The sequence below is a fragment of the Dysidea avara genome, chromosome 7 (genome assembly GCF_963678975.1).
Source record: "Dysidea avara chromosome 7, odDysAvar1.4, whole genome shotgun sequence".
Lineage (NCBI taxonomy): Eukaryota > Metazoa > Porifera > Demospongiae > Dictyoceratida > Dysideidae > Dysidea > Dysidea avara.
The window spans coordinates 21,591,111-21,602,285 of NC_089278.1; the positions used below are offsets into that span (position 1 = coordinate 21,591,111).

The 11,175-nt window shown below is 37.1% G+C and overlaps 1 protein-coding gene across 1 annotated transcript; it reads left to right on the plus strand.

Moving 5' to 3' along the window:
* Positions 1–2,271: 2,271 nt before the first annotated feature.
* On the plus strand, positions 2,272–10,198 carry LOC136261411 (uncharacterized). Its single transcript, XM_066055413.1, has 4 exons — positions 2,272–2,668; positions 7,322–7,728; positions 8,323–8,433; positions 9,875–10,198. The coding sequence occupies exons 1-4, from the start codon at positions 2,617–2,619 to the stop codon at positions 10,028–10,030; spliced, it is 726 nt and encodes a 241-aa protein (XP_065911485.1). The 5' UTR covers positions 2,272–2,616; the 3' UTR covers positions 10,031–10,198.
* Positions 10,199–11,175: the final 977 nt, after the last annotated feature.

Sequence of the window (11,175 nt, forward strand, 5' to 3'; positions counted from 1 at the left end):
CAACTTACCATTGCTGAAACTTCCCTTATAAGTTAGCAGTGGCATCTCCAGTGGGTGATTAAACATAAGATAAAAAGAATTAACGGATCGATTGTGGGTTTTTGTTGGTTTGTCATTAGTAACGAAGTATTATTGTGGGATGAGCTGTATCAGTGATGTTCATCCATACGGAAGGGAACTTTATGTGAGCTGTTTTTCTTATTTAGACTTTAGAAAACAGTCTGGGCCGGTCTTTCAAGTCACAAGTCAGTGTATAAATAAAGCAAGCAGGAAGATACTGGTAACAGGAAAGAGCCAGCTGAATTAAAACTTGAAGAATTTTGTGCAGTGTGTGAGGAGCAAATATTTTGGCAGACCACAAGGAGGGTATATTCTGCAAACATCACTGAAGTGTATGCATGGAGTTATTTATATATTAACAGCTGGTGCAGTGGACTAATGCCGTATTCAATAGTGAGCTGATTTTATCTGTTGCACAATTCAAGGATGTGTCTGACTGCTAGCCTTGAATCAGGCTAAATGCCAAAACTCCCAAGATCAGCCAAATCTCTATTATAAGCCGCATGTGAAACCATGCCCGTAGCCACCAAGCAAACGTGATTTGGACCAGGATGTGTGTGTAATTTCAATGTATCTAGTCAGACCTGAAATGGAATACTCACATTAATTACATACCACCTAAGAATCGTAGGATTTCTTAAGTGTAACATTTCACATGCTTCACTTCAAACAAAACAGGTTAAATTTGTTCGTCTATTTTCAAGTGATTCCCAGTCCAGCTGGTCCATGAAATTACAATGGGATCGCATGTATTTGTTACAGTGCGGGCTGTCCTGTGTTGGATCTACTCTAGAGTTGAAATTTCAAGGTAGATTCACTGCCAATGTACTGACACTAGTACTGTTGTAGCATGTTTAAGTGGAGGACAAATGAAATAGTAATGCTAGATTATTTATGTATACAAATTTTTCATAATGAAATTGATATCCCATTTTGATTTGTACTTCCACTTTGCAACATATTCAAGAACAAGAAACTACCACACTTAATTTCCAACCACTGTCATTAATTAACCAAGATCTCACTAGTCTGTAATTCACCTTACTGTAGTGATTTTATTGATTCATCTGTATGTTTTCTTCATTTTCCTTTGAAGTTGTACCAAGAGTTCATAATAAGGTGGAGAGTGTCTAACTTGAATGCATTCACCAAACACCCTGCTTGAAGTAACACCTCGGCCTTATTTCAGAACAAAGGCTTTACCTTCTTCAGCAACACTAATCAACAGTTTTCTATCCCCTAGTAAAGGTGTTGATTTGATGAAAGGTGAACTTTACGCAGGGTGTTTGTACAGGCCATACTGAGAGTTAGACACTCTCCCCCATACAAATCAGTATTACAAACTCTTGGTTGTACAGTATAGGTAAACAAAGATAAGTTTCTCTCCCATCTTATTCTAGGATTTCTATTGACAAGGAAAATTCAATTATTTGTATGCAGGCTCAAAATTGAGAAAATATAAAGAAAGTGAAGTAATATTATACAGTCAGTTTGCTTTTGGATATTTAATGTCTCCAACCACAACAAAAATTCGATGAATCCATGCATCTCATCACTGGTCGTCTGAACATTCTGAAAGTGATACCTCACTCAATCAACCATATATTCTGTTTATTAGACTGAATAAAGTCATGATTACCTAAACAATCACTTAATTAATGTTTTATAATTATCCTATTCCATTTTCCTGGAGGTTCCACTGATAAAATGCAATTTCAGCAATGATAGCAGCTAGCCAAGCTGCAAGTTGATTCAGAAAGCATTCCATTCTGTAAAATAGACCCCATCCAGAATTCAACTCAGTACTCAGGCTGAGATATCTGACAATAGTCCACTACTCTGTTAATGAATCATTGATGTTCACAAAATATAGCCTCCTTGAGGTATCTGAATGTTTGCTTTTCACACACTGCACAAAATTCCTTTAGATTCTGCTTAGACTGAGTTGATTCAGCTTGTCACCATACTTGTTTCCTTTGTAGTGTAGCTATACACATACTGATTTATGCCGATTAGAAAGGCTGGGCCTCAGACTGTACATTCTAAAGTCAAGTAAGTAAAAAATAACTCACATACTAGTAAAAACAAGTCATGCATTAAGTTCCCTACTTGATATATCCGAAGATGAACACACTGAGTCAGCTATTCCCACAATTAGTACTTCGTTACTAATGACAACCAACAAGAACCCACAATCGATCCTTAAATTCGTTTTATCTTTCTTGGGGTACGTTTGATTACCTGCTGGAAGTGCCACTGATAACTTGTACAGCAATGGTAAGCTGCAAGCTTCAATCTGAGAAAGCATTCCGTTCCGCAGTTTAGTCCATCATTCCGTTCCGTTCCGTAGAATAGACCCCACCCACCTGTTTGGGAATCTCATGATGTAAACAAATCGTGGGCGCGGGAATTCGAAGCAGCCTTGCATTCGCCGTTATTGGAACTCTGTTTATAAGGACTAACGCTTTCTAAGGATGACTAGTTTCAACAAAACATCTGCACTATTGAGAAGACGTGGAGAGATACGTAACTACTGAGCCAGCTTGCTAGCAGTCAATGGCCAATCAAGATCTAGAGCGAGGTATAGAAACACAAGAGATCAATACAGGTACGCACGTTTAAATGATATAGTTTCTCGTGATGGCTGACCCGAGGTCAGACCGCTTTTTCACTTGGTATGGGACTATGGGTGTAGCTATGTCAACAAAAAATATTAATAAGGTGATGCCTTTTCAAATTTGCTAGCTAGAGCCGGTCTAGTACCTAGCTATCAAACTATACATTGGGAATTGGAGGGGAATTGTCAACCAAAGTGGTCAAAATAAATTTTGCACACTATAAAATTTTACTGTTATAGTTCTTAGGGATTAGCTATGTGTAGAACCTTAAAATCAATTTTATGTCGGTTTTGTAGCCCATACCAGTTGATTGAGAAACCTTGTCAACAGTTATCATTTCTTGCCTTATGTAACTACAGACTAAACACAAAAAAATGGAAAACAAAGCAGTTATTAGCACCCATAATTTCTACACCAAACTATACAAAAACTCAAATCCCTTGAATTGCTCTATTTATGTATTATTTCTGGACAGATGGTGTGCCATTGTGCATAGGGAGCGGATAGCGTCCTAAGGAAAATTGCACACATACATAGTTACAGTACAACCTAGTAATTGGCAAATTATTCAGCAATTGTTCATAGGAGTGCCAGTAGTAGCTGGTACATGTACCTGGATGGATGAAGTGGTTAGGGTGGTGGTGTCTAGTTGAACATGGTTGTGTGGTTAAGAAATATGATGGTATTGATAGGCCAGATAAGCTGTGGATTTCCTTGTAAAAAGTTTGCAGTCTGCTGATCTTACGCCTTGATTCAAGTATGGGGTAGTTTAAAGGTAACATGTTTGCATGATACACTACTAAATCTATCATAACTGGACATAACTCACTGGGCTGCTCTACGTTGGACTTTTTCTAGTTTGGATGTCAATTTGTTGACTAGATCCCAGGCTGATGCTGCATACTCCATGATGGGATGAACTATGTTATGGTGAAGTAGGTAGAAGAAGATGAGCAGTTGCTCAAGTTACATCTAAGAGAGTTAAATACTTACAAACACCCATATAGGAACGTTCATCCCTTACATCTAGAATGTGGTTATCTAAAGGGTAATTGGGTTAAGTGACTGGGAGCATCTGATTAGTACACATTGAACTTCATTTCCAAACCATGACCCATTGGGATAGTAAGTCAAGGCCGTGTTGAAGGATGACAGAGCTAGTCGTTCTCAGATTTGCTAGCTTGGTATAGAATACGGTCATCACTGGACACTCCATTAGCAATATCATTGATATACAACAAAACCTAAAACAATACCTTGAGGCACACATGATATTACAGACGCTGGTAGAGAGGAAGTACCAATAACAACAACAGACTGTGTATGTTGAGGAAACCACCAAGTTAAACAAGATTATCAATTTTAGTTTATTGAGAAGACATACATGTGGGACAGTATAGAATGCTTTGCTAAAATCCAACAAAATTACATTAGTCTGAAATGAATCATCCATAGCGTCTCCCATCAGTGAGATTAGCTGTGTCTGGGAAGAATAAAACCCTCATCTTAATCCATGCTAGTTATCAATTCAAATGCCATTACATTGGACATGGTTCATTATGGAGTGGAATATTATAGTTTTACAACACGGTGCTGTTAGAGAGATAGGACAATAATTAGATGAATTACTATGGTTACCCTTCTTGAACATGGGACAGATGTTTGCAGAAAGCCAATCAGAAGGAAGGATTCCTGAGTTCAGTGACTGCTCAAAGATAATTTGCAAAATAGGAGCAATTTCAATAGCACAGTTCTTTAACATAAATGTCAAGACATTGGGCTTTGGTTACAGGAAATTAAAAGAAAGTGCTTAATCAATATAAGCTCCAGGCTGGTGGAACCTAACATTGTTTATGAAATATTGAACAGTGGCGGATCCAGGATGGGGCATTTGGGGCAAATGCCCCCCCCCCTTCAAGATCGAGATACTCTAATAGAGCAGTCAATTACTCTAATAAAGCAGTCACAATGTTCATGAGGCAGTGTAGCTTACCTATGAAGCTACAAATAGGATTTTATTTTACATAACAGACGTGATATAGTTGGTAAGGATAATTAGCTATTATTGTTGTGACTTTTTTTTTTTTTTTTTTTTTTTTGGTCTTCAACTGGTTTTCAGCAAGTTTTTTTGGTCTTCAACTGTTTTTTCAGAAAGGTGCCCCCCCTCTTTCGAAACTCTGGATCCGCCCCTGTTGAAGGTGAAGACTTGTGTACTAATTATTCTTATTTTGTGAGATTCAATTTTATTATCCAACATTTGGCCCGGCCATTCCTATAGCCTGTTAATATCCTTTTGTATAGGGTTTTATTATCCTGTGGAGAATGAATCTCTCTGTAGAGAAGAGCATCATCTTTATACAACTTGAAAGTAGACTTAATTTTATCAGGCATGTCATTCACGTCCCAAGAGTAAAAGTGGTCTGACCATGTTAGACTAGTTTAAATAATACTTTTTGCATACTGAAAATCAGTTGCTTGTCAGGTTGGGTGACCACTCCCAATTGACAGCACTGAATATTGTAGCTGTGGATAATAAAGATGGAGTCCGAAACTCCACAAAATCCTATACCTTGTCCCATACAAGGATGAACAATCTTCATGTTGCATGGAATGTGTTCAAGGGTCAAGCCATAGATCCATGTTGCTATATCTACAAGGGAGTGATACATAGGCATACACACTGCATTTTTATCTGCAACCGTGGTCAAGCAGACTTTTCATTGTGATTTTAATGATGGTCTTTCACAGCTATCAGTAGTACGCATCAAGAAATTATTATAGGCTGCTATATATAGTATGATCACACTGGTATAGGCTGCTATATATAGTATGATCATAGGCTGCTATATATAGTATGATCACACTGGTATAGGCTGCTATATATAGTATGATCACACTGGTATGTCTTTTTCCTTTGTGATGTAGCTAGGAACTGGCATCACTAAAATCACTGGAAACCAGTCGTCAAATTTCTGGAGCTGCTCATGTTAATTGCCTAAGAATGAAAATCATTAGTTGTGCCAGAAAACTGTCTGTTCAATCAACAATGGATGCAGGTCCATAATTGACAGTTTATTGTAATAAGCGAATCATCTATGCACCTTGGATCATTATTGCGAATATGGTAAACTATATATAGCTACTATAGCTAAGTTTACTACTGCAAAAGGACCACATGCACTGATAGGCACTGTAGGTCACTGTGTATGTCTATATAAAAATGTGAAGATATTAGTCATACAGTTTGTTACCATCCACAATTCAGAAAAATGTATGGCATTAAAATTAAAACTAGTAAAACCATTAATAACATCACGTGCCACGCAATTGGATAGCTGAAATTACATTTTAAACAATTTTTGTTTGATTTGACTTTGATTTATGAATTATCCTCTGACAATTGACAGCTACCGTTCTTCCTTGCCAGGGAAGCAATACAGTTACAGCTATCCAACCAGTACAAAACTTAACACATGGATACTAAACAAATACATAGATACAAATACTAAACACATGGATACAAATGCAACAACACTGCACCATGGCAAATTCTAGAGCTACATAAAAGGGAAAGCTGAGAAATTTTGTGGATCCATAGTAGCTCAGTACATCAGTTTCTACAATTAAGGATTTAGCAAGCAAAAACCACATAACAGCAAGCTATAATCTATCTACCAATACATTAATTTGTCCATCATTAATATTGACTGATTACATCTGATTGTGAAGAGTTTACATAAAAGGTTGCATTAGAGTAGGTCTGGTGGATCTGGCACTTTCCGAACCAAAATTTTCCAGTATACAAAATTTATGTACTCTAATAGAGCAGTCAGACACTCTAATATAATAGTCAGTGCAATAACTACATAGTATAGGAACCATCATATAGTCAGCTAAAGGAGCTGTTAATTAATATATTAGACAAGCTAAGTATGTAGCACCTCACTACAATTTGTTTGAAGGTTTAGTTATGTGTCCAAGATTGCTTCCTACTAGTCAATGCTAATTATTAGGCCGAGGCTATTGATACCAATCGTCAGTGTCAATAAGTGCCATCTAAAGCTATTGACACCGACCAGCAAAAACTTTGACAAAAAAAACAAAATTTGCACTAAAGCAGATCCCCAACCTTTAGCCATTACCTAGGTTCTAGTCTACCGTGCTAACTATTCAACTACCAGTTCCAACTACTGATTTCTCTTCTTTTCTACCTTATAAATGTGAGTTGAAAAGTACTATATATCAGAAGACCATGGTAAAGAAGAAGCCAAGGATGAACCCAACCCTAATCGTAATGCTCACACTGAAGTTTGCTTGTTGAGCATAATGATGTCTTCCACTGTCTGTATGAAGGTAAGTTTTTGGTGAATTTGAGAGTTTGCCAGGCTTCACTGGGACAATTGCTTTGCTCCTTCCAACCCTAGTTCACCTCGAACTCACCATTAACTTACCTTCATACAACTAGTGTGTTTGATGCTTCAGTGACACTTACTGACACCAACGATCATTGGCAATCAACACTGTTCAACAGCCACTGCATAATTATTATGGCAGAACATGTTTTAAAGTGGGAAGGGTGCCTTGTATGCATGTACTTCACATACATTTGATCACGTTGTTATGTTATGTGTTACCACTATCAGTGTATCCAGTTACTGATGTGAGTCCACCCTCATATGAAGATGTGTATCGTTCTGGTGATCTTACTGCACCTCCATCCTACAATGAAGCTCTTTCACATCACCACATCACCTCTGCTGTTACATCTAGTAGTGCTATGACTGATGTTCATCCTACAGTAGTACAAACTGAGCCTGTTGTTGCTGCTGTGATAGTAGAGAACTCAACATCCTGGAGACCACAACAACCGAACACCAACACATCCTGGAGACCACAACAACCGAATACCAACACATCCTTGAGACCACAACAACCGAATACCAACACATCCTTAAGACCACAACAACCGAATACCAACACATCCTGGAGACTACAACAACCGAATACCAACACATCCTGGAGACAACAACAACCGAATACCAACAGACAGGTTTGATTTTTACAATCATAACTGTATAAAACTAAATGGACAATATATGAAAGCTTTTGACTACTGAGTGTGTACAGTTGTTGATCGCACGACACACTTTGGTGTCTATGCTTTCTGGCATACATTTATAAGATTGATTAGTGCTTGGCTGTGAATATAAATAAAGACCTGATTAAAGGTATCTTTGTAGCTGGAGCAAAAGCTGTTTTATTATAACAATGCCATGGATAATTACAATGTAGAAAAATACTATTAATAATGACTACAAAAGCATCATGTAGACAGCATCATGTTGTTGCAAAAGAGGTAGACTACTCCTACATGTATTTGCACATGCAATTACAGTGGTATGGCTATGGCTGCCACAATCAACTTGTGCCAATTTAAGGCTGGTTTTATCATTATAGGGTCTAATGCCATATTATGTTGTCACTATGGTGCCAGTATTTCATTGCTTCTTTATGTACATGAGTCTGTTTACTAAGTCAGTATGGCAGTTAATGAGTCACTAGCTATATTATCACCACAATGGTTTAACCACATACAACTAATCCATATCAGCAGAAGTTATGTATGTATGTGTATCAATTTTAGGTTACAGCAACCCAACATACTGAGAGTCCTGACAACTTAAGAGCTTGTTCAATTGCTGCTTTAATCTTATGCTGCCCTATAGGGATTGTGGCACTAATATATTCAATAAAAGTAAGTATATATACATGCACTTAAAAGATTAGGAGTTTTGAATGCTACAGTAGGATTAAGTCACATACATATTTAATTTCTTAATAAGGTTCTTGTTTCAGCATTGCTGTATAGCATTTGATATCCTTGTTGCTATACATGTGACCAAATTGCAATAGCTATTACAATGCTTGTCCCTATAAAACACTATAATATATTTGGTTAATTATTGCTTGAAGTGTGACTGAATTCAGTGTGTATAATTTATCTGTTTATTACGAATGTACAGGGCTCCAAAAGAAATTTTATATGTACATTAATTAAGTTTCTCTTCACTTTATATTAGTGCATAAACGAATGTTGATTTTATGCTTCAAAGGTTTGAATGCAGCGTTCGAATGTTTGATGAATATTGTATGGTGCCATAGCTACAATATTATTATGTAGGTGGCATAATTTTGAGTGTATTGTGGCTTAATCCAGTTTTTATTTTGGCTCCCTTTGGAAAATGGAATTTCTCATATTGATTCGTCTGTTTAACAAGATATAGCTAGCAGCTGGAGAAAACACAAAACAAGATGTAGCTGCTGCTAAAAGAGCTTACAGCAGTACACAACTCAGGAATATTCTTCCTCTACAGCTTGTCCCAACTGCACTTCTCGATTAACGGTGGGCATGGCCACTTGTGGTGTGAGCTAATTATCTTGTCCAGCTGAAGAAAACACAAAACAATATGTAGCTGCTGCTAAAAGACCTTACAGTAGTATGCAACTCAGGAATATTCTTCCTCTACAGCTTGTCCCAACTGCACTTCTTGATTAATGGTGGGCATGGCCACTTGTGGTGTGAGCTAATTATCTTGTCCAGCTGAAGAAAACACAAAACAATATGTAGCTGCTGCTAAAAGACCTTACAGTAGTACACAACTCAGGAATATTCTTCCTCTACAGCTTGTCCCAACTGCACATCGCGATTATAGTGGTGGGTGTGGCCACTTGTGGTGCGAGCTAATTAACTTGTCAGACATCTAGTAAAACCACCTTCCATTACTTTCTAGTGTCTCAAGAGTAACTGCCCACAGCAAAAATTATTCATGGCGTGATGAGCAGTTGGATTCTTACAGTCTTCTGCTCGATAATATGACCAGGTTGTGCATGCACAAAATTCGAACTTTGCTTATGTCATTCAAATGATGCACCCTTTGGACCATTGAATGAATACAGTACATTCGTTTATGCACTACTTTATATGGTATGAAAATACTGAATATGTTAAGAAAATTATGTGCAACCTTCGAAATATATTTCCCACATGAAGATAAAAGAATGTTTGTAGTGACCCAGCTTTGATCTACAAATTTCACAAAGTTTGGAGCCTTAAACACTGCTTGCAATACACACATGTATGCTTGATATGTATAATGCATTTTAATATACAGCTTGAATATGTTGTATTTATGTAGGTAGACTATCACTTAAATGCTGGACAATATGAATCAGCTAAAATGGCTGCCAAGACAGTAGGTAATGCTGCTCCTATAGGTGTCGGACTAGGATCTGCATTTTGTTTAGTTTTAATTATTGTAATAGCTATAACTATTTTTGCTGTAGCTACGTAGATAAATGTTCATCAAACTTACTCACTTTTATTATTTGTAAATACACAGTGGTAATAAGAGTATATTTTTAAAATAAATTATGGTATTTTGTACTATCAACCCATGCATTCATTGGTATTATACTTTTTGTGTGCCTTTAATTATATATCAGAAAATTAAGTTTTTAAAGTTCTGGAACTTGATTCTACAGTCATGTAAAAGCTACATAACTATACTGCCTTGTAAATGGACTTACGTGAATAGCTTGGGAAGGTTTACATTTTCAACATTTAACATAGTTAAACAAAAAGTGTGCATGCCTTTACTTTGTGGCACATCCATATATCTCTTGGTTTAATTACTACACATGTATATGAGTGTTGTATAGGATGGCATAGGTAGTGTGGTAGGGGTCTACCCCTCAGATGGAAGTAAGTATTTTATAGATTAGATTAGATTAGATTAGATTATCCATTTTTGTCAAAAGACAAGGGTACACAAAAGGCTAAGCCTGTAAACGTGCTCCCCTTCACAAAAAGCACATACAAAACAACACACACACATGTACACTGAATAAAAAACAAACAAACAAACAAAAAAACACTAAACAGATGTATTAAAAGCTTATACAAAACTGAAGACATATAGTTGATGCTACACAAAAAGAAATCGACGAAGAGCAGAGTGAAAAGCAACACGATTCGACAGTTGAAGAATACTGTGAGGTATTGAGTTCCACAGAAAAGGAGTGTTGACAAAGAAAGAGTGACGATAAGGGTTGATGGTCGATGAGGGAATGGAAAGTGATTGAGGGTGAGATCTTGTGTTTGTAAAAGAAAATTGGAAATACTTGTTAAATGGGATTGAAATTCGATTGTGTAAAATATCATGAGCTAGGCTAATAGAACTGAAGGATCTCCTAGAGTGGAGGGTAGGCCACTTAAGCTGATGCAAACATGAGTCAGAGGATTTAGTCCAGTTTCTAGTAGCAGAATTCCACCTGCTACCACAGACCCAGCGTGCAGCACGTCTTTGAATTGATTCCAGCTGCGAAATATCTTTAGAAGAATGAACACACCAAACTGGAGAGGCATATTCAAGGATTGGCCTGACCAAACATTTATATGCTACTGCTTTAACATGTGATGGACATGAAAACAAAGTGT

Excerpts from the sequence above, each read along its gene's own strand:
- LOC136261411 (XM_066055413.1), top strand. The coding sequence starts at position 2,617 with ATGGCCAATCAAGATCTAGAGCGAGGTATAGAAACACAAGAGATCAAT. Across the intron at positions 7,729-8,322 it reads AACCGAATACCAACAGACAG|GTTACAGCAACCCAACATAC; the intron begins GTTTGATTTTTA and ends TATCAATTTTAG. Across the intron at positions 8,434-9,874 it reads CACTAATATATTCAATAAAA|GTAGACTATCACTTAAATGC; the intron begins GTAAGTATATAT and ends GTATTTATGTAG.